Here is a 23,728-nt window from a genome sequence, read left to right as displayed (position 1 = left end):
GGAGGGAGCATATTGGGAGAGTTGAAGTGGAGGGAGTGACCATTCTGGGAGTGTCGAAGTGGAGGGATAACATCATTCCAAGCTCCTAATGAAATGAAATGACATCCTAAATGAAAACAGATCTCACAAAAAGGTGAAACAATTTGAACCGAGTCAGAGAGAAATGGAGACATGAAAGACCCAAATATCAGACATGGTGTATATTTCCTCCACTGATTTTAATAACGATATCTCCCGCATCATAAAAAATAATTTTTAATCGTGATTTACATAATTTGATCGCTGATCCCGAATCCAGGCTGAAGTAACCGGAAATTGCAGCATCGAATGAAAGAAGAATTCTACGTTCGCTTCTAGGCTTTGCCTATTATATATTATACAGTATATGTATACAAATATGGCTGCCGAATCATGTGACTGATGATGTCTTCATTTTTTTTTTCTGTTGACCAATTTATCCCGAAATGACCCTCAAAAATTGTCATCCTGATCGGATGTAGCGTTCTCCGTATGCAATTATGACATAGCAGAGGCATCTATGACGACATTAAAAAAAAATCACCCTTATTCCCCATGGGGAATACCTGACAGGTGTCAAGTTTCAATTTTTTTCATGGAGCGGTTTTGGAGATACAGAGGTCCAGCGTTTCTCTTTTTTCCCCAACATGGCTGCCACACCACATGACCTATGATGTCATAATTATCATTGAAACATTCTACATGAGTAGTCGCACATATGGTGAAAATTTCATGTTAATAATGACAAGCGGTTCCACAGAAAAGGGAATAACAAAATGCGGACAAGCATGTACGCACGTAAGGGACTGATCGCTTTACCCCACTTTTCACTTTGTGAGCCCTAATCCGTGAAAGTATATCGTGTTTCCAAGGCAAAATATTTTAGCAGGCCCAATCAAAATGGTGGCTAAGACCCCTGTGAGGTGAAGTTGGGCTGACCAAGGATAAGCCTTTCATGAAGTTAAGCCGTAAATTATCTTCAAAAGAGAGAGGAGAGAGAGATTGGGACCATACTCTGTGCAGAGCATTGGTGCTGCCTTGGCAGTCTCCTTGGCTATTGGGCACAATCCTGGACAGGTCACCACTCTGACACAGTGTACCAGCATGCTGGCACTCATTTTGCCCACATCGGAAGGATGGATGACAGGCCGAGTTAACCCCACCTGGTATTAATTCAACAGCTGAGCGGGATTTGAGCTCAGGACCCCAGGATCCAAAGCCCACCACCCTAACCATTAAGATAACACCAGGCATATTTTTCAAAAGGAGTGTTTAACTTTACCAACATACCCACTTTTCATTCACGCACTCACACACACTTTTGTTATTAGAAAAATGTACAAGTCTTCTTCTTCCTCTTCCTCTTCCTCCTCCTCCTCCTCCTCCTCCTCCTCCTCCTCCTCCTCCTCCTCCTCCCCCTCCTCCTCCTCCTCCTCCCCTCCTCCTCCTCCTCCTCCCCCTCCTTCCCCTCCTCCCCTCCTCCCCTCCTCCCCCTCCTCCTCCCCCAACTCCCCTCCTCCTCCCCCTCCCCTCCCCCTCCCCCTCCTCCCCCTCCTCCTCCCCCTCCCCCTCCCCTCCTCCCCCTCCTCCCTGGTAGTTGACAGTGAGCAAAATGAAGTGTGTCATGTGGAAGTTTGATGGTTGAAAGGGAGTAAAAGGGAGTGTGCATACTGCAAGTGTAATGGTTGACAGTGAGCAGAAGGAAGTGTGTAAGCTGGAAGTGTGATGGTTGAGAGGGAGGAGTGGGATGTGTGCAAGCTGGAAGTGTGATGGTTGAGAGGGAGGAGTGGGAAGTGTGTAAGCTGGAAGTGTGATGGTTGAGAGGGAGGAGTGGGAAGTGTGTAAGCTGGAAGTGTGATGGTTGAGAGGGAGGAGTGTGATGTGTGCAAGCTGCAAGTATGATGGTTGAGAGGGAGGAGTGGGAAGTGTGCAAGCTGGAAGTGTGATGGTTGAGAGGGAGGAGTGGGATGTGTGCAAGCTGGAAGTGTGATGGTTGAGAGGAAGCAAAAGGGAGTGTGTCAGGTGGAAGTTTGATGGTTGAAAGGGAGTAAAAGGGAGTGTGCATACTGCAAGTGTAATGGTTGACAGTGAGCAGAAGGAAGTGTGTAAGCTGGAAGTGTGATGGTTGAGAGGGAGGAGTGGGATGTGTGCAAGCTGGAAGTGTGATGGTTGAGAGGGAGGAGTGGGAAGTGTGTAAGCTGGAAGTGTGATGGTTGAGAGGGAGGAGTGTGATGTGTGCAAGCTGCAAGTATGATGGTTGAGAGGGAGGAGTGGGAAGTGTGCAAGCTGGAAGTGTAATGGTTGACAGTGAGCAGAAGGAAGTGTGTAAGCTGGAAGTGTGATGGTTGAGAGGAAGCAGAAGGGAGTGTGTAAGCTCGAAGTGTGATAGTTGACACTAAGGGGAGGGGAATATGTCAGCTGGAAGTATGATTGTTGATAGTGAGCAGAATGAAGTGTGTAAGCTGGAAGTGTGATTGTTGAGAGAGAGTATGCAAGGTGGAAGTGTGATGGTTGACAGTGAACAGAAGGGAGTATGTAAGCTGGATGTGTGATGGTTCAGGTTGACAGTGAGCAGAAGGAAGTGTGTAAGTTTGACGTGTGATGGTTGACAGTGAGTAGAAGGGAGTATGTAAGCTGGAAGTATGATGTTTGAGAGGGAGCAGACAGAAGTGTGTAAGTCAGAAGTGCAATGGATGACAATGAGCAGAAGGAAGTGTGTAAGCTGGAAGTGTGGTTGAAAGGGAACAGAAGGGAGTGTGTAAGCTGGAGGTGTGATCGTTGACAGTGAGGATAAAGGAGTGTGTAAGCTGGAAGGGTGATGGTTGCGAAGGAACTTCAGCGAGTGTGCAAGCTGGAATTATGATGGTTAACAGAGCAGAAGGGAGTGTGTAAGCTGGAATTGTGATGGTTTAACAGTGAGCCGATGGCGTGTGTAACCTGGAAGTGTGATGGTTCAGGTGGACAGTGAGCCAAATGGAGTGTACAAGCTGGAAGTGTAATGGTTTTGAGGGAGCAGAAGGAAGTGTGATGGTTGACAGTGAGCAGAAGGGAGTGTGTAAGCTGGAAGTGTGATGGTTCAGGTTGACATTGAGCAAAAGGGAGTGTGTAAGCTGGAAGTGTGATGGTTCAGGTTGACAGTGAGCAAAAGGGAGTGTGTAAGCTGGAAGTGTGATGGTTCAGGTTGACAGTGAGGAAAATGGAGTGTGTAAGCTGGAAGTGTGATTGTTCATGTTGACAGTGAGCAAAAGGGAGTGTGTAAGCTGGAAGTGTGATGGTTCAGGTTGACAGTGAGCAAAAGGGAGTGTGTAAGCTGGAAGTGTGATGGTTCAGGTTGACAGTGTGCAGAGGGAGTATGTAAGCTGGATGTGTGATGGTTCAGGTTGACAGTGAGCAGAAGGGAGTATGTAAGCTGGAAGTGTGATTCAGGTTGACAGTGAGCAAAAGGGAGTATGTCAGCTGGAAGTGTGGTTCAGGTTGACAGTGAGCAGGAAGTTTGTAAGCTGGAAGTGTGATGGTTCAGGTTGACAGTGAGCAAAAGAGTGTGTAAGCTGGAAGTGTGATGGTTCAGGTTGACAGTGAGCAAAAGGGAGTATGTAAGCTGGAAGTGTGATTGTTCAGGTTGACAGTGAGCAGAAGGGAGTATGTAAGCTGGAAATGTGATGGTTCAGGTTGACAGTGAGCAGAAGGAAGTATGTAAGCTGGAAGTGTGATGGTTCAAGTTGACAGTGAGCAAAAGGGAGTATGTAAGCTGGAAGTGTGATGGTTCAGGTTGACAGTGAGCCAAAGGGAGTGTGTAAGCTGGAAGTGTGATGGTTCAGGTTGATAAAGCAAAAGGGAGTGTGTAAGCTGGAAGTGTGATGGTTCAGGTTGACAGTGAGAAAAAGGGAGTGTGTAAGCTGGAAGTGTGATGGTTCAGGTTGACAGTGAGCAGAAGGGAGTGTGTAAGCTGGAAATGTGATGGTTCAGGTTGACAGTGAGCAAAAGGGAGTATGTAAGCTGGAAGTGTGATGGTTCAGGTTGACAGTGAGCAAAAGGGAGTGTGTAAGCTGGAAGTGTGATGGTTCAGGTTGACAGTGAGCAGAAGATAGTGTGGAAGCTGGAAGTGTGATAGTTCAGGATGACAGTGAGCAAAAGTGAGTGCATAAGCTGCAAGTGTGATGGTTAACGGTGAGCAGAATGGATCGATTGTGTCAGCTGGAAGTGTGATGGTTGAGAGAGAGCAGAAGGAAGTACACAAGCTGCAAATGTGATGATTCAGGTTGACAGTGAGCCGAATGGAGTGTGAAAGCTGGAAGTGTGATGATTCAGGTGGACAGTGAGCTGAATGGAGTGTGTAAGCTGGAAGTGTGATGGTTCACATTGACAGTAAGAAGAAGGGAGTGTGCAAGCTGGAAGTGTGATGATTGAGGTTGACATTGAGCAGAAGGAAGTGTGTAAGCTGGAAGTGTGATGGTTGAGAGGGAGCAGAAGGGAATGTGAAAGCTGGAAGTGTGATGGTTGAGAGAGAGCAGAAGGAAGTCTGTAAGCCAGAAGTGTGATGGGTGACAGCGAGCAGAAGGAAGTATGTAAACTGGAAGTGTGAGGGTTGACAGTGAGCAGAAGGAAGTGTGTAAGTTGGAAGTGTGATTGTTGAGAGGAAGCAGAAGGGAGTGTGAAAGCTAGAATTGTGATGGTTCAGGTTGACAGTGAGCAGAAGGGAGAGTGTAAGCTGTCATGTGATGGTTCGGGTTGACAGTGAGCAGAAGGGACTGTGTAAGCCGGAAGTGCGATGGTTGAAAAGGAGCAGAAGAGAGTGTGTGAGTTGGAATTGTGAAGGTTAATAGTGAGCAGAAGGGAGAGAGTGTAAGCTGGAGTGTGATGGTTTAGTTTGACAGTGAGCCAAATGGAGTGTAAGCTGAAGTGTGATGGTTCAGGTTAACAGTAAGTAGAAGTAAGTGTGTGGGCTGGAAGTGTGATGGTTGACTGGGAACAGAAAGGAGTGTGCAACCTGGAATTGTGATGGTTAACAGTGAGCCGAATGGAGTGTGTAAGCTAGAATTGTGATGGTTAAGTTTGACAGTGAGTAGAACGGAGTATGTAAGCTGGAATTGTGATGGTTGAGAGGGAAAATAAGGTTTGTGTAAGCTGGAAGTGTGATTGTTGAGAGGGAGCAGAAGGGGGCATGCAAACTGGAAGTGTGATGGTTGTCAGTAAGCACAAGGAAATGTGTAGGCTTTCAGTGCGATGGTTTAGAGGAAGCAAAAGGGAGTGCGTAAGCTGGAAGCATGATAGTTGAGAGGGAGCATAAGGAAGTGTGGTGGTTGAGGGAGAGAATAAGGGACTGTGCAAGCCAAGGTGTGGTAGTTGACAGTGAGCAAAATGAAGTGTGTCATGTGGAAGTTTGATGGTTGAAAGGGAGTAAAAGGGAGTGTGCATACTGCAAGTGTAATGGTTGACAGTGAGCAGAAGGAAGTGTGTAAGCTGGAAGTGTGATGGTTGAGAGGGAGGAGTGGGATGTGTGCAAGCTGGAAGTGTGATGGTTGAGAGGGAGGAGTGGGAAGTGTGTAAGCTGGAAGTGTGATGGTTGAGAGGGAGGAGTGTGAAGTGTGCAAGCTGCAAGTATGATGGTTGAGAGGGAGGAGTGGGAAGTGTGCAAGCTGGAAGTGTGATGGTTGAGAGGGAGGAGTGGGATGTGTGCAAGCTGGAAGTGTGATGGTTGTGAGGAAGCAAAAGGGAGTGTGTCAGGTGGAAGTTTGATGGTTGAGAGGGTGCAGAAGGGAGTGTGCATACTGGATGTGTAATGGTTGACAGTGAGCAGAAGGAAGTGTGTAAGCTGGAAGTGTGATTGTTGAGAGGAAGCAGAAGGGAGTGTGTAAGCTCGAAGTGTGATAGTTAACACTAAGGGGAGGGGAATATGTCAGCTGGAAGTATGATTGTTGATAGTGAGCAGAATGAAGTGTGTAAGCTGGAAGTGTGATTGTTGAGAGAGAGTATGCAAGGTGGAAGTGTGATGGTTGACAGTGAACAGAAGGGAGTATGTAAGCTGGATGTGTGATGGTTCAGGTTGACAGTGAGCAGAAGGAAGTGTGTAAGTTTGACGTGTGATGGTTGACAGTGAGTAGAAGGGAGTATGTAAGCTGGAAGTATGATGTTTGAGAGGGAGCAGACAGAAGTGTGTAAGTCAGAAGTGCAATGAATGACAGTGAGCAGAAGGAAGTGTGTAAGCTGGAAGTGTGGTTGAAAGGGAACAGAAGGGAGTGTGTAAGCTGGAGGTGTGATCGTTGACAGTGAGGAGAAAGGAGTGTGTAAGCTGGAAGGGTGATGGTTACGAAGGAACTTCAGCGAGTGTGCAAGCTGGAATTATGATGGTTAACAGAGCAGAAGGGAGTGTGTAAGCTGGAATTGTGATGGTTTAACAGTGAGCCGATGGCGTGTGTAACCTGGAAGTGTGATGGTTCAGGTGGACAGTGAGCCAAATGGAGTGTACAAGCTGGAAGTGTAATGGTTTTGAGGGAGCAGAAGGAAGTGTGATGGTTGACAGTGAGCAGAAGGGAGTGTGTAAGCTGGAAGTGTGATGGTTCAGGTTGACATTGAGCAAAAGGGAGTGTGTAAGCTGGAAGTGTGATGGTTCAGGTTGACAGTGAGCAAAAGGGAGTGTGTAAGCTGGAAGTGTGATGGTTCAGGTTGATAGTGAGGAAAATGGAGTGTGTAAGCTGGAAGTGTGATTGTTCATGTTGACAGTGAGCAAAATGGAGTGTGTAAGCTGGAAGTGTGATGGTTCAGGTTGACAGTGAGCAAAAGGGAGTGTGTAAGCTGGAAGTGTGATGGTTCAGGTTGACAGTGTGCAGAGGGAGTATGTAAGCTGGAAGTGTGATGGTTCAGGTTGACAGTGAGCAGAAGGGAGTATGTAAGCTGGAAGTGTGATTCAGGTTGACACTGAGCAAAAGGGAGTATGTCAGCTGGAAGTGTGGTTCAGGTTGACAGTGAGCAGGAAGTTTGTAAGCTGGAAGTGTGATGGTTCAGGTTGACAGTGAGCAAAAGAGTGTGTAAGCTGGAAGTGTGATGGTTCAGGTTGACAGTGAGCAAAAGGGAGTATGTAAGCTGGAAGTGTGATGGTTCAGGTTGACAGTGAGCAGAAGGGAGTATGTAAGCTGGAAATGTGATGGTTCAGGTTGACAGTGAGCAGAAGGAAGTATGTAAGCTGGAAGTGTGATGGTTCAAGTTGACAGTGAGCAAAAGGGAGTATGTAAGCTGGAAGTGTGATGGTTCAGGTTGACAGTGAGCCAAAGGGAGTGTGTAAGCTGGAAGTGTGATGGTTCAGGTTGATAAAGCAAAAGGGAGTGTGTAAGCTGGAAGTGTGATGGTTCAGGTTGACAGTGAGAAAAAGGGAGTGTGTAAGCTGGAAGTGTGATGGTTCAGGTTGACAGTGAGCAAAAGGGAGTATGTAAGCTGGAAGTGTGATGGTTCAGGTTGACAGTGAGCAAAAGGGAGTGTGTAAGCTGGAAATGTGATGGTTCAGGTTGACAGTGAGCAAAAGGGAGTATGTAAGCTGGAAGTGTGATGGTTCAGGTTGACAGTGAGCAAAAGGGAGTGTGTAAGCTGGAAGTGTGATGGTTCAGGTTGACAGTGAGCAGAAGATAGTGTGGAAGCTGGAAGTGTGATAGTTCAGGATGACAGTGAGCAAAAGTGAGTGCATAAGCTGCAAGTGTGATGGTTAACGGTGAGCAGAATGGATCGATTGTGTCAGCTGGAAGTGTGATGGTTGAGAGAGAGCAGAAGGAAGTACACAAGCTGCAAATGTGATGATTCAGGTTGACAGTGAGCCGAATGGAGTGTGAAAGCTGGAAGTGTGATGATTCAGGTGGACAGTGAGCTGAATGGAGTGTGTAAGCTGGAAGTGTGATGGTTCACATTGACAGTAAGAAGAAGGGAGTGTGCAAGCTGGAAGTGTGATGATTGAGGTTGACATTGAGCAGAAGGAAGTGTGTAAGCTGGAAGTGTGATGGTTGAGAGGGAGCAGAAGGGAATGTGAAAGCTGGAAGTGTGATGGTTGAGACGGAGCAGGAGGAAGTCTGTAAGCCAGAAGTGTGATGGGTGACAGCGAGCAGAAGGAAGTATGTAAACTGGAAGTGTGAGGGTTGACAGTGAGCAGAAGGAAGTGTGTAAGTTGGAAGTGTGATTGTTGAGAGGAAGCAGAAGGGAGTGTGAAAGCTAGAATTGTGATGGTTCAGGTTGACAGTGAGCAGAAGGGAGAGTGTAAGCTGTCATGTGATGGTTCGGGTTGACAGTGAGCAGAAGGGACTGTGTAAGCCGGAAGTGCGATGGTTGAAAAGGAGCAGAAGAGAGTGTGTGAGTTGGAATTGTGAAGGTTAATAGTGAGCAGAAGGGAGAGAGTGTAAGCTGGAGTGTGATGGTTTAGTTTGACAGTGAGCCAAATGGAGTGTAAGCTGAAGTGTGATGGTTCAGGTTAACAGTAAGTAGAAGTAAGTATGTGGGCTGGAAGTGTGATGGTTGACTGGGAACAGAAAGGAGTGTGCAACCTGGAATTGTGATGGTTAACAGTGAGCCGAATGGAGTGTGTAAGCTAGAATTGTGATGGTTAAGTTTGACAGTGAGTAGAACGGAGTATGTAAGCTGGAATTGTGATGGTTGAGAGGGAAAATAAGGTTTGTGTAAGCTGGAAGTGTGATTGTTGAGAGGGAGCAGAAGGGGGCATGCAAACTGGAAGTGTGATGGTTGTCAGTAAGCACAAGGAAATGTGTAGGCTTTCAGTGCGATGGTTTAGAGGAAGCAAAAGGGAGTGCGTAAGCTGGAAGCATGATAGTTGAGAGGGAGCAGAAGGAAGTGTGGTGGTTGAGGGAGAGAATAAGGGACTGTGCAAGCCTAGGTGTGGTAGTTGACAGTGAGCAAAATGAAGTGTGTCATGTGGAAGTTTGATGGTTGAAAGGGAGTAAAAGGGAGTGTGCATACTGCAAGTGTAATGGTTGACAGTGAGCAGAAGGAAGTGTGTGAGCTGGAAGTGTGATGGTTGAGAGGGAGGAGTGGGATGTGTGCAAGCTGGAAGTGTGATGGTTGAGAGGGAGGAGTGGGAAGTGTGTAAGCTGGAAGTGTGATGGTTGAGAGGGAGGAGTGTGATGTGTGCAAGCTGCAAGTATGATGGTTGAGAGGGAGGAGTGGGAAGTGTGCAAGCTGGAAGTGTGATGGTTGAGAGGGAGGAGTGGGATGTGTGCAAGCTGGAAGTGTGATGGTTGAGAGGAAGCAAAAGGGAGTGTGTCAGGTGGAAGTTTGATGGTTGAGAGGGTGCAGAAGGGAGTGTGCATACTGGATGTGTAATGGTTGACAGTGAGCAGAAGGAAGTGTGTAAGCTGGAAGTGTGATGGTTGAGAGGAAGCAGAAGGGAGTGTGTAAGCTCGAAGTGTGATAGTTGACACTAAGGGGAGGGGAATATGTCAGCTGGAAGTATGATTGTTGATAGTGAGCAGAATGAAGTGTGTAAGCTGGAAGTGTGATTGTTGAGAGAGAGTATGCAAGGTGGAAGTGTGATGGTTGACAGTGAACAGAAGGGAGTATGTAAGCTGGATGTGTGATGGTTCAGGTTGACAGTGAGCAGAAGGAAGTGTGTAAGTTTGACGTGTGATGGTTGACAGTGAGTAGAAGGGAGTATGTAAGCTGGAAGTATGATGTTTGAGAGGGAGCAGACAGAAGTGTGTAAGTCAGAAGTGCAATGGATGACAGTGAGCAGAAGGAAGTGTGTAAGCTGGAAGTGTGGTTGAAAGGGAACAGAAGGGAGTGTGTAAGCTGGAGGTGTGATCGTTGACAGTGAGGAGAAAGGAGTGTGTAAGCTGGAAGGGTGATGGTTGCGAAGGAACTTCAGCGAGTGTGCAAGCTGGAATTATGATGGTTAACAGAGCAGAAGGGAGTGTGTAAGCTGGAATTGTGATGGTTTAACAGTGAGGTGATGGCGTGTGTAACCTGGAAGTGTGATGGTTCAGGTGGACAGTGAGCCAAATGGAGTGTACAAGCTGGAAGTGTAATGGTTTTGATGGAGCAGAAGGAAGTGTGATGGTTGACAGTGAGCAGAAGGGAGTGTGTAAGCTGGAAGTGTGATGGTTCAGGTTGACATTGAGCAAAAGGGAGTGTGTAAGCTGGAAGTGTGATGGTTCAGGTTGACAGTGAGCAAAAGGGAGTGTGTAAGCTGGAAGTGTGATGGTTCAGGTTGACAGTGAGGAAAATGGAGTGTGTAAGCTGGAAGTGTGATTGTTCATGTTGACAGTGAGCAAAAGGGAGTGTGTAAGCTGGAAGTGTGATGGTTCAGGTTGACAGTGAGCAAAAGGGAGTGTGTAAGCTGGAAGTGTGATGGTTCAGGTTGACAGTGTGCAGAGGGAGTATGTAAGCTGGAAGTGTGATGGTTCAGGTTGACAGTGAGCAGAAGGGAGTATGTAAGCTGGAAGTGTGATGATTCAGGTTGACAGTGAGCAAAAGGGAGTATGTCAGCTGGAAGTGTGGTTCAGGTTGACAGTGAGCAGGAAGTTTGTAAGCTGGAAGTGTGATGGTTCAGGTTGACAGTGAGCAAAAGAGTGTGTAAGCTGGAAGTGTGATGGTTCAGGTTGAGAGTGAGCAGAAGGGAGTATGTAAGCTGGAAATGTGATGGTTCAGGTTAACAGTGAGCAGAAGGAAGTATGTAAGCTGGAAGTGTGATGGTTCAAGTTGACAGTGAGCAAAAGGGAGTATGTAAGCTGGAAGTGTGATGGTTCAGGTTGACAGTGAGCCAAAGGGAGTGTGTAAGCTGGAAGTGTGATGGTTCAGGTTGACAGTGAGAAAAAGGGAGTGTGTAAGCTGGAAGTGTGATGGTTCAGGTTGACAGTGAGCAAAAGGGAGTATGTAAGCTGGAAGTGTGATGGTTCAGGTTGACAGTGAGCAAAAGGGAGTGTGTAAGCTGGAAGTGTGATGGTTCAGGTTGACAGTGAGCAAAAGGGAGTATGTAAGCTGGAAGTGTGATGGTTCAGGTTGACAGTGAGCAGAAGGGAGTATGTAAGCTGGAAATGTGATGGTTCAGGTTGACAGTGAGCAGAAGGAAGTATGTAAGCTGGAAGTGTGATGGTTCAAGTTGACAGTGAGCAAAAGGGAGTATGTAAGCTGGAAGTGTGATGGTTCAGGTTGACAGTGAGCCAAAGGGAGTGTGTAAGCTGGAAGTGTGATGGTTCAGGTTGACAGTGAGAAAAAGGGAGTGTGTAAGCTGGAAGTGTGATGGTTCAGGTTGACAGTGAGCAAAAGGGAGTATGTAAGCTGGAAGTGTGATGGTTCAGGTTGACAGTGAGCAAAAGGGAGTGTGTAAGCTGGAAATGTGATGGTTCAGGTTGACAGTGAGAAAAAGGGAGTGTGTAAGCTGGAAGTGTGATGGTTCAGGTTGACAGTGAGCAAAAGGGAGTGTGTAAGCTGGAAATGTGATGGTTCAGGTTGACAGTGAGAAAAAGGGAGTGTGTAAGCTGGAAGTGTGATGGTTCAGGTTGACAGTGAGCAAAAGGGAGTGTGTAAGCTGGAAGTGTGATGGTTGACAGGTGAATGGTGATGATACGTGATATAAAACAGCTTAACTTGTGGAAATGAGGAGCAGGAGGTCGTGGTATTGGTTGGGGGGTGTGAGGAAAGTAGTGAGAGAGAGGTTGAGGTCATGATGTTTGATGTATATTCTCGTGGAGACAGTGATGGTGGAAAGGGAGTGGTGATAGATCGAGGGAGTCGTTCTGTGCAGTTCGAGTCTGATGGAGCGAGTAGTGGTGAGGAGGGAGTAGTGCTGAAGAAGTGGTAGTGAAGGGTGAGTGGTGATGGAGAAGGTGGTTGTTATCAGGAGAGAGTGGTGGAGAGAATTGTTGAAGTGTGGTAGTCTTGATATTGAGAGTGGTTGTGGAGAGGGAGTATGATGGAGAGAGTGGTGGTGGGAAGTGGGAGGAGGAGGAGGAGGAAGAGAGGGGAGGAGAGCGAGAGGAGACTGGAGGACAAACAGGAGAAGAGGCAAGAGGAGGAAGGAGGAGGAGAAGAAGTAGAAGGAGAAGAAGAAGAGGGAGGAGAGGAAGAAGGAGGAGGTGGTGGTGGTGGTGGTGGCGGCTGTGATATTCGTGGTTGCGAGTGGAAGCGCAGCCGATATTGGTAACTATTGGCTGCTGAAGAGCAGCGAGAAATCAGGGAAGTGGACGAGGGGCTGATGAGGCGCAGAAAGAGGTCCGGAGATCGCCCGGCGCCCTGAGAGCGCCGTCATGGCCGCGCACGTCGGGCCCGTGCTGTCGGCTCGGGAGGCCGACGCGGCTTCCAAAGGCCCATCGGGGGAGAGCCGACGCTCGGAGCCCAGCGGCAGGGAGTCCGCGGGCATCCGGGAAGTCCGCGATGCGTCCGAGGCCGAGCGGGCGTCGTGCGGCCCGGGCCTGGAGGCCCTGCCGGAGTCCGCAGCCGGAGGTCCGATCGGTTTCCGCGGAGGTTCTGAGCAACATGGCGGACAACAAAGCGGCCTGAACTCGCACAGGGACGGCGGGGTGTGCTGGTTGGCGGACGGGCCGCGATTACAGGCGGCCCAGCTCGCTGCTTTGCGAGGTTACGGGCCCAAGGTGTACGAGGCCGCCAGGAGTGGCGTGCCTGTGGGACACTCGGCGCTTGGTGGTGCTCACGGTGGGGGTGGTGGCCCCGCATCTGGAATGTCAGGTTGTGTTGCTTCCGGAAAGCAAGGATTGCACGCATCTAGTTACGGTCTCCAACATCAACATCAACATCGTCATCTCTACCACCATCAACAACAACAACAACAACAACACCAATCGGTCCATCCTCACCAACAGCAGCAACTGCATCGATTCGTCAGTCATGGAAATTCGTTGTTGCCCTCGGGAGCTACGCCGACCCTCAACCACCTTTTGACTGCATCCAGTCCTGCACGGAATTATGGTTATTTTACAACTCCTGGACATGGGGATTATGTGTTTAGTGGTGGTGGTGGTGGTGGCCCTCCTGGTCACTCTGCATCTGGAAGCAAGGCTTCCGAGGTCCTTCAGTTTGCTGGACAATCGTGGCCGACTCAGCAGCAGCAGAGGATTCAGCCGACACTGAGTCCCGGCAGCTCCGGGCAAGGTCTTTCTCGTGGGCAGGTGAGATTTGACAGGTGGACACCTTTGAACGTTGTATTTGCCAATTCTGATTGCTGAGCTGTTTCCTGATTGACCCTCTTGGTATCATAACAATACGTACCCTCATTCAAACCCGTTTAACCGCTGTCATTGAGGAGTGTGCAACGTTCATGCTGCAAGAGCAGTTGCCTTACTCTTCATGTCACATTCCATATTCCTCCATCTCTGGTTTGAATCCCCTCGTTGTTGTTGTTTTGTTTGTGACGAGTCTTTTTTTTTTCCCCCACATTGTAAGCGAGACCAATGCCACGTTTCATGTTCTCTTCTGGGGCTCCGAGTTGAGACGGCGAGTGTCAGTACTTATCGATGTCCCACCAGTCGTGTCCGTATCGCCGATGCATTATCCACAAGGTCTTGCCAATAAATCACTGGTGACGTTTCTGGAAAGTCCTGTGTGTGTGGTACGTGGCACAGCTTCTGATGGCACGCAAGTAGGATGTTTTACGACAGGCACCCAACGCATGACCTTCTCGTCTCTCCGTATTATATGCCCTCACTTCTCCTGGTGTTCAGATCGATATACGGTACTGCACTCCAAACTGTGCCAGCATCCTTCAGCTGAGCCCCCCTAGGTGGTCTTCTGCACTTTTGCCTCCTGGACGTCACGTGAAGCTCGTGTACGGTAATGGTCCAGGTGCCAGTTTCAATCTTCTCTCCTCCAGACGCTTTTAACCGGTTTCAATGGCTTTCACTGTTTGCTTGAAACTCTCTCTCCTGGAGTGAGGTTGAATGTCGCTGTCGTGGTGCGACGTCGATTGACCGGCGGATTTGTGACGTGGTGACTTCCACTTTGACAGCTTGCTTTTGTTTGTGTTTATTTCCGAGGATGGCCCGGCAGCGTGGTGCTGGGGTCGTGCACTTACCTTTGGAGCTGTCTGGTTTGAGTTTGATTCTCTACCGGACCGTATGGACCGTCCGATTGGTGTTTTGCAGCCTGGGCTTTGCGACATTAAGTGTGCCGTCCTCTGCGCGGACGTTAAGTCGGGTGTCCCGTCTGCTGATATGAGCTGTTGGACGTGAGAGATCCCATGGTGTGTTTCTTGAATAATTGACTAGTAGTTATCGCCGGCATCCTGGCCAAATTACAAATTCCTGCTGTCGAAAGTCAGTCGAGCACGAGGCTTTTGCCAACTTCAGTCGTTCATGAAGGACTTCGGCCAAACACTTTCTCCGGCCGACGAGAAGGTGGATATAATTGGGGCTGTTGCAAAGTTTGAAACTAAACTAAAGGTGCAGCATCGATGAACTTCGGCAAAATTGCTGACTGGGTAGCTTTAACTTTCTGAACCAACTCCATTGCTTCCAAGCTTGTGATCACGTTTCAGCCGAAGTTGGGAAGTGAGCTGTACGACCAATAAATGCAAGAGTCGAGGTCTAATAAAAGTTTGCCTTGAAAGTAATCCTACGTAGAACACAGTACCGTGATGTGCAAATCAGCATATCGAGCCTGTGCAACACGATGCCCGTTGCGTCATGTGCCTGTGTCAGACTGTTTTTTCTGTGCTGCTTCATCCTACCCACAGAACATTCCTCCTGTTTATCCCACGGACTAATTCCACACGCTCTGGAAGATTGCACCATCAGCCGTAACGCATCGGCAGCTCCCGAAAGAAGGGACACGGGGTTTTATTTGTATGAATCGCTCCGTGTTGATCCACTTGCACGAGTAAATGCCACCACGTTCTTAGAAAAGGATGAGGATTGGTAGGTAGGAAAGACAACTGCGTGCGAGTCTTATTAGACTGTGCATTTTGAGTTCTCGGGGGATCTGTGTGTGCTGTACCATGCTGCAAGAGAACGCAGACATGCCTCAAGGTGATTGGAAGTGCTTCAAACCCCAAATTGCTCTTTTTGATGTCCTTCTCAAAAAGTCTGGCCTGTCTGCTTTATTGGTCCAGCTTTTCTTTCCTTTCCCATGAATATTTTCACCTCCTACTGGGCTGGAAGAATGGTCGAGAGGTACGCACGTTCGCCTCTAAGCTGTCTCGCCGAGGTTCAAATCTCAGCCCAGCTATAAACCGTCATCCCGGTGTTTCACAGGCAGGGTGATTCATCAGTGCGTGTGCCATCACTCCGATGGACGTTAAACTGGGTGGGCGTTAAACATCCCGGATGGTGACCTTTGTGAAGAGTAGGCGAGCTATCGCCGGCACCATGAACAAACTACAAATTCCTGCCCGAACTACTTCGTCGAGCGTCAGGCCTGGCCAGCCTGTTCATGAAAGACTTGGGCCAAAAACGTGGCCAACCCCACAAGGAAATTATAATTGTGGGTGTTGAAGAAGAAGATTTTCAGCTCGTACTACGTTGTCTTGTTCGCTTGAAGTTGTTCCTGTGTATATATAAATATGACATCTTGGGAATTAAGTGGGTGTACATCACAAACGCTCCATGCACTTGGTAGGCACTTCCTCTATTTGTTTCTCCAGAAATGTTTTATTTGCTTGTGTGTATTATGCAACTGATTTGAGGCCCGCCATTTTTGTGTCTTCAAGGGGCCTTCACGGCTGTTATAAATGAGGAACACTAGACTCTACAGAGACTGTTCAGGGTGCCGGCTCAACGACTTGCTCTCGTGGGGCACATGTTTATTGCGAGTGCAAAAATGGTGGAATTTTGAACGCCCCCTCATGTTACCCCCACATATTCCCCATCCTGCCAACCCTTTGCTCTTTTATCCTCCTAACCTTCTTTCTTCTTTCCCTTTTCTCCCTCTTCTTCTCACATTCCCCTTTCCGACTTTGTCTTTATCTTTTTACCATCCTTCCTTCTCTCCCTTTGTCTCATTTTAGCCCCCTTTAGTGGGTATGTAATAAATCGATGGTGCCTTTGAAATATAATAAGGAATAATAAATAAATAAATTATATATGTTATATAAAGCTCTTTCGAACCACTCACTCACTAATTCACTGACATTAATGTTCGGTACCTTCCGGGTGACATAAAAGCTGAAATTTTGCAGGCCGACGCACATCGAAGCTGGTACACCAGAAAAAAAAATCACAATCTTCAGACGGCATCCATAAATGAAAATATAAATAAATGAAAAAATAAACGGAAAAAAACAAAACAATGATTAAAAATGCAGGTGAGCGAGCCGAGACAATGGGAAAACACGGATCGTTATTGCTTACAATGTATATGCATGCCCCACTTGTTTATGTGTGTATGTATGTATGTGCATATAGGATGCGGACACCCCTTCGAATTAGTGGATTCGGCTATTTCAGCCACACCCGTTGCCGACAGGTGTATAAAATCAAACACACAGCCGTGCAATCTCCATAGCCAAACATTGGCAGGAGAATAAGCCATACTGAAGAACTTGGTGACTTTCAACGTAGCACCGTCATCCGATGCCACCTTTCCAACAAGTCAGTTCGTCAAATTTCTGCCCTGCCAGAGCTGCCCCGGTCAACTGCAAGTGCTGCTATTGTAAAGTGGAAATGTTTAGGAGCAATAACAGCTCAGCCGTGAAGTGGTTGGCCACACAAGCTCACAGAACAGGATCGCCGAGTGCTGAAGCGCGTAGCACAGAAAATTTGTCTGTCGTCCATTGCAACACTCACTACCAAGTTCAAAACTGACTCTGGAAGCAACATCAGCACAAGCACTGTTCGTCGAGAGCTTCATGAAATGGGTTTCCATGGCCGAGCAGCCGCACAATGCCAAGCGTTGGCTGGAGTGGTGTAAAGCTCACCGCCATTGGACTCTGGAGCAGTGGAAACACGTTCACTCTTCACCATCTGGATGATGTCTGACTTTGAAAGCTGGAGCTGGAGTGATGAATCACGCTTCACCATCTGGCAATCCAACGGATGAATCTGGGTTTGGCAGACGCCAGGAGAACGCGACCTGCCTGAATGCATCATGCCAACTGTAAAGTTAGGTGGAGGAGGACTATCATGGTCTGGAGCTGTTTTCGTGGTTCAGGCTAGGCCCCTTGGTTCCAGTGAAGGAAAATCTTTACGCTACAACATACAATGACATTCCAGATGATTCTGTGCTTCCAACTTTGTGGCAACAGTTTGGGGAAGGCCCTTTCCTGTTTCAGCACGCCAATGCCCCCATGCACAAAGCGAGGTCCATTCAGAAATGATTTGTCGAGATTGGTGTGGAAGAACTTGACTGGCTTGCACATATCGCTGACCTCAACTCCATCAAACACCTTTGGGATGAATTGGAACGTCGACTGCAAGCCTGACCTTATCATCCCACATCAGTGCCAGACCTCACTACTGCTCTTGTGGATGAATGGAAGCAAATCCCCACAGCAATGTTCCAACATCTAGTGGAAAGCCTTCCCAGAAGAGTGGAGGCTGTTATAGCAGCAAAAGGGGGGGGGGGGGGGAACCAACTCCATATTAATGCCCATGATTTTGGAATGAGATGTTGGACGAACAGGTGTCCACGTACTTTTGGCCATGTGGTGTGCATTGCATATGGACAGCCAGCTCAACACATCCTTCAGATCACAGTCCTTTATGACGCAGTACCCCCTCCCCGCCACTACCATCAAAATGCAGTTTTTGTCTGATGCGATTCTGCTCAAAATCAAATCCTGCAGCCGGAGTGGTGAAGTACCCGTGAAGCCGAACCATGTACCCTGTGTTCCTTAAGTTCCAGCACATACTGACTGAGCCTTCCTGTTCAGTGATTGTTTTTTTTTCTCTCTCTCTCTCCAAAAAAGGCACTTTCTTAGCATCCTCGTCTCCCTTGTGAACTTGATTCAGCAAAATGTGCTGTTAATTTGATCAAGCTGTGTGGTCAACCATCGTTGCACCCTTTTTGATTTGAAGTACATATCCTTCATTTAAATGCACGTACGTGTTGTCATATTTGCCTGCACCACTGTTTCTGCTCTTGTTCATGAGATTGCTGTGTCCCTTTAAAAGGTCACCACCCTCTGCCCCCACTTACTCTTTATTGATTGACATCATGTCATGTTCATACTGATGCTCGATTTTAAAGTTTCCTTAACTCGAGCAACCCACCTCGTTCCTATTGGAGACATGCCCTGCACGTATGTCCTGAGTATTTTCCAGCACTTGCGTGTGAAGACTCATCAGTCGTGCGGTACTTAATATTTACCAATGATGAAGAGCTTCAAACGCAACCACATTCACGTTATGAGAGTGAGAAGTTCCGAAACACCTTGGTTTGTATTTTGCAACGGTTGTGCCGTTACGAGAGGAGATATTGCTGGCACCACCCCTTGTAGTAAAGAGCCATTTTTAATCCAAGGCCATTCTTCGCTCCAAATGCTCCAGCAGCTTTGCTCAGCCGCACATTGTGCGCTCCCTTTGGCAGCCACTGATGTTGGGAAATTTTACTGCTTCTGTGCAGTGAAATGTTGTACAAGGGGGTCGTAGGTAATAGCAGCTTATTATCGTTATGCAAGTGTTTTATGTTGATTATAAGGTCTGACGGGATGGTCCAGAGGTCTTCGTTCACTTTGGTTGAACCGTCTAGTCTGGGTTCGTTTTCCGACCCAACTATAAACTGTTGGATTGATGCTTCACGGGCAGGGTGTTCCGTCACAAAGTGTGCTGTCCCTCAGATGGTCCGGTCTGCGTCTGCTAAACTACCCAGTGTAATCCTTGCCATGGGACTGCCAGCAGCACCGAAAACACACACACACACACACACACACACACACACACACACACACACACACACACACACACACACACACACACACACACACACTTATTAAATAAATACTCTTTCATTGTGAAGTTGGTCAGAGCACTGTGTCATGCATATTCCATGTCATTGCAAATGAAATTGTTTATTAATTTTGGAAATTGATCAGAAAACAATTTTCTCTCTTTTGCTTCTGCTTCCCATACCCATCTGACCCCTCTGACGTCCCTGACCCACGATTTGCCAGACAAGCGCCATGGAGCTTATGGCCATGAAGCGTGGGCAGGTGTATGGCACAACAGGAGCTAGTTACCTCCCTTCGGGCAACCCATACACAGTTCAGCCTATCTACAGTCCACCCTCTGCACAGCGCTTCCCCATTGCGGCCTCCCAGGGACTCGGTTCAGTTGCCTACCATCAGAGGCAGGTATGTTGTGGTATAAATTTTGCACTCTCATTTGATGCACATTGCCCTACTTTCAAAAACGAAATGATTCGCATTGTCATTTGTAGGAACAACTCGTGTGGATTTGAATGAATCTTGAGAGTGGTTGAAACATGGTACTGCGGTGTCTGAAGGACGGATAAAGTGTGGGCTTAAGGGTCTATAATTGGAGCATGGCTCGTTCAAGTTACTTGATTGGACTTGACCCAACCGGCCTACTTAGTCCACTACACGATGAAGGCCTCCTTCGACCCGATCAATTCTGTCCTATTCAATGCAATTTGAGGCCATTGTACTCCAGTAAATATTTCGATTTCATTTCTCCCTCTGATCCTTGGTGTACCCTCTGCTTCCTCCAGGGCCATCGAGGTTGCCGGTTTGTATTCCTTATTGTCCAGCAGTTGTCCGTGTTTCTCGCTATGCGTCCAGCCCAGTTCCAATTCGGTTCCTTGATTGTGAGCAGAAAAATCAGGGAATATTGTTTTCTGTCTGATCCATCTGGTTTCGCTTCTTGTCCATTTTGGACATGCCAATATGGCACCTTTCGTCGGCTCTTTGCGTGCTGATCAATTTTTCCTCCGCCTTTGTTGGAGACGATGTTTCATTGATGGTAGGGCGTACTGATTGTAAAATTCCATTTTCAGACGCAATGGCAGTTTGCTTTTCATGACACTTTTTAATATTCCAAATGCTGCCCGTGCTGCTCTAGTACGCCTCTTCACTTCTTCAAAGTGATCCGTATCCATTTGTATGAGTTGGCTTAAGTAAACATAATCGCTGGCTGGTTTCTTCAGTTTTGCAAAGATTAATTTTTATCTTGATTCCTTTTTTTGGATAGGGGTTGAACATTCATTCTGTCTTTGTCATATTCATTTCTAGTTCAATGCTTTTGATTCGAGTTACGAACTCGTCTATTTTAGTGCTGTCCTTGGACTGAATTCTGCATGTTCTCCTCTCTTCGTCCTCCACTTTTCTTCCTTGACTTTTATATAAATTGTTGCACAGTTTGGGAGTTATAACCAGGGGAGAGAGGGAAGCACACAGTAAAATATTTCGGCTAGCATGGGATTGTTTTTTTTTTTTTTGTACACGTAGTCGAAGCTTGTGGAAGAGCTAGTATTGGTACACAATGGATCAAGATGCAACAGGACAAAAGGAACAGCAGAGTGAGAGAGAGGAAGAAGGGGGGGGGGGCACCAACAACAGAGCCGAAGGCTAAGACAGAGAGAGGTGGACAGAGGACAAACAATGACTGTCGGGAGGAATGGGGGGCAGGAGAGGATGCATGGGGTGGACAATATGGATAGAGAAGGTAACTCTCAGGAGGGGAAAGTGGAAATTTGGAAGGAGGAGGGATTGGGGTGGGGTTAACAAGGGTAGAAAAGATCATTGTTTTGGATTGGGGACGATCTGAGATGATGGTGAACAGCTGTCTTGAAGACCTGGAAGAGGTTGACATTAAAATCGGTGTTTGTTGAGATTATAATGGTAATTTATAAATTGATGCTTTTATCGAAACGAGGCAAACCCTTAACTGTGAGTGTGTTCGAATGTGAATGGTCCTGAATTTGGGATTGGCCATGAAAGGGAAGGAAACGTTAACGGTGGCGATTGCATTCCTTGCCTCCGTCTCGAGAGATTTGTAAAACTAGAATGAATCCTGGCTGATTCTTATTCCTCATGATTAATTTTCTTTATTGCATTCAAGCCTCGAAATATGCATCATCTTGGGAAATGTTGAATCGATGCCTGGCTACTACTGTCTGCTCATAGCCAAGGATACTGTTGGTGAATTTCACTTTACCTTTACAAGCATTCCTGGCCCAAAGCAAGTCCACTCTCCGGGATTTGCTTTCACACGGATGTTCGTCGTACTACACCATCCAGTAGCTTTGGAGCTTACCTTGCGTTTTCAATCGGTTGTTCGCTGGGGATATAGAATGTGGTCTGATTTTGGAGTGAATCGTTTTCATTTTGTGAAATATGCACTTCGGTTTCTGAGTTTCTTTGTTTTTTGGGGGGGCGGGGTTAATTGGGTCTCAATTGGCTCAAGGAAAAGCCATTACACAAATCGCTTTCACACATAATGCAGACAGAGACATTTAACAGCACCGGACTTCCTTCAGACGAACACAGCAGGTAACCATGGGGAGGAGTTGCGTGACTTCCTGGGGCACCCTGGATGCTGGCGATGCCATCTTGTGCCGTTTTTATTTTTATATTTCATTTTTAACCTCCGCCATCGAAGATCAGAGGTTACTGTTTTCACCCCTTTCTGTTTGTTAATAACGAAATCTAAAGATTTCGTAAGTATATTGATCAGTTCCGTTTCTGTTTGTTTGTTTGTTACTTACGAAATCTAAAGATTTTGACGGAAGAATCTATATTTGACCTTACGTCACCTCACGTCAAGTTGACGGAAGAATCTAAAGATTTCGTAAGTATATTGATGACTTCCGTTTGCTTGTTTGTTACTTACGAAATCTAAAGATTTCGTAAGTATATTGATGCCTTCCGTTTCTGTTTGTTTGTTTGTTTGTTTGTATGTTTGTTTGTTTGTTTGTAGGCACGATAACTCGAGAACGGAAGAAGCTACTAATGTCAAATTACACCACGTGATTCAGGAGGGTGATGGCAAGTGCTGATTAGATTTTGGTCGAAATCGGTCAAAGGTCAAGGTCACAGTGAGGACAAATATTCGATTTTTGATGGTATGGTACAGATAACTCGAACGGAAGAAGCTACCAATGTCAAATTACACCACGTGATTCAGGAGGGTGATGGCTAGCGCTGATTAGATTTTGGTCACAATCGGTCAAAGGTCAAGGTCACAGTGAGGTCAAACATCCAAAACATTCGATTTTTGATGGTTTGGTACAGAATCATCGTAAAAACTTATGATTTGCGTCGCTACCTTCTCGAGAGACAGCTTTTATTAGACAAGGTCAGAGGTCAAGTTGACGATTTCGTAAGTACCAGTCTATGACTGCTTGTTTGTTTGTTTGTTTGTTTGTAGGCAGAATAACTCGAACGGAAGAAGCTACCAATGTCAAATTCCACCACCTGATTCAGGAGGGTGATGGCTCGTGCTGATTAGATTTTGGTCAAAATCGGTCAAAGGTCAAGGCCACAGTGAGGCCAAACATAATTCCGTAAATTCATGTGGAGAAATGGAGTATTTTTGCTTCGCTCGACGTTACGAGTTCGTTTTAACTTCGATTTTAATTTTGTCTTCGGTTTTTGCGATCGCTTAGGACGCTTAAAACTCGGTTGTCGAAATTCTGGTAAAAATCGGATGTCTTGGAGACGTTTTAAGATTGTATAAAAAATATTTCACTCGACGCCTCACGGGTCGTCGCATGATGCAGTGCGCTCGAGCAGACGCGTCGTTGAGTTACGTTAAGGTATAATTGCGTAGAGAAATGGAGATTTTTGCTTCGCTTGACGTTACGATTTTTGATGGTTTGATACAGAATCATCGTAGAAGCTTCTGGTTTGCGTCACTACCTTCTCTCGAGACAGCTTTTATTAGACAACGTCAGAGGACAAGTTGATGATTTCGTAAGTACCAGTCTATGACTGCTTGTTACTTACGAAATCTAAAGATTTCGTAAGTATATTGATGCCTTCCGTTTCTGTTTGTTTGTTTGTTTGTAGGTACGATAACTCGAACGGAAGAAGCTGCCAATGTCAAATTACACCACGTGATTCAGGAGGGTGATGGCAAGTGCTGATTACATTTTGGTCAAAATCAGTCAAAGGTCAAGGTCACGGTGAGGTCAAATATTCGATTTTTGATGGTTTGGTACAGATAACTCGAGAACGGAAGAAGCTACCAATGTCAAATTACACCACGTGATTCAGGAGGGCGATGGCTAGTGCTGATTAAATTTTGGTCAAAATCGGTCAAAGGTCAAGGTCACAGTGAGGTCAAACATCCAAAATATGATAACTCGAGAAGGGAAGAAGTTACCAATGTCAAATTACACCACGTGATTCAGGAGGGTGGTGGCTTGCGCTGATTAGATTTTGGTCAAAATCGGTCAAAGGTCAAGGTAACAGTGAGGTCAAACATCCAAAACATTCGATTTTTGATGGTTTGGTACAGAATCATCGAAGAAACTTCTGGTTTGCGTCGCGACCTTCTCTTGACACAGCTTTTATTAGACAATGTCAGAGGTCAAGTTGACGATTTTGTAAGTACAAGTCTTTGACTGCTTGTTACTTACGAAATCTAAAGATTTCGTAAGTATATTGATGCCTTCCGTTTCTGCTTGTTTGTTAGTTTGTTATCTTGCCAAAACGAAGTTTTTGCAAGATATGCGAGTCAGCTTGTATGTTTTTTTTTTGTTTGTTTGTCTGTAATCACATATAAAAAATTCTGCAGAGCACAGTTATCATTGGAAATTTTTGTAACTTCGCATATCAGAGGCCTATAGAGGTCCCTTTCAGTGCACAAAATTTTGA

The 23,728-nt window shown here is 46.7% G+C and overlaps 1 protein-coding gene across 1 annotated transcript in view; it reads left to right on the top strand.

The window, feature by feature from the left end:
* Positions 1-12,002: 12,002 nt before the first annotated feature.
* The window catches only part of LOC147034336 (AT-rich interactive domain-containing protein 1B-like), a 110,608-nt gene continuing 98,882 nt past the window's right edge, over positions 12,003-23,728 (top strand). Inside the window, exons 1-2 of the mRNA XM_085850860.1 lie at positions 12,003-13,130; positions 19,064-19,243. Coding sequence (XP_085706986.1) covers positions 12,252-13,130; positions 19,064-19,243 — 1,059 coding nt within the window. The 5' untranslated portion in view covers positions 12,003-12,251. The remainder of the gene's footprint in view (positions 13,131-19,063; positions 19,244-23,728) is intronic.

Source organism: Eptatretus burgeri, chromosome 1 (assembly GCF_056783735.1).
Source record: "Eptatretus burgeri isolate ZD-2024b chromosome 1, Ebu_testis_v1, whole genome shotgun sequence".
Taxonomy (NCBI): Eukaryota; Metazoa; Chordata; class Myxini; order Myxiniformes; family Myxinidae; genus Eptatretus; species Eptatretus burgeri.
This window is presented reverse-complemented; position numbering and strand designations above follow the sequence as displayed.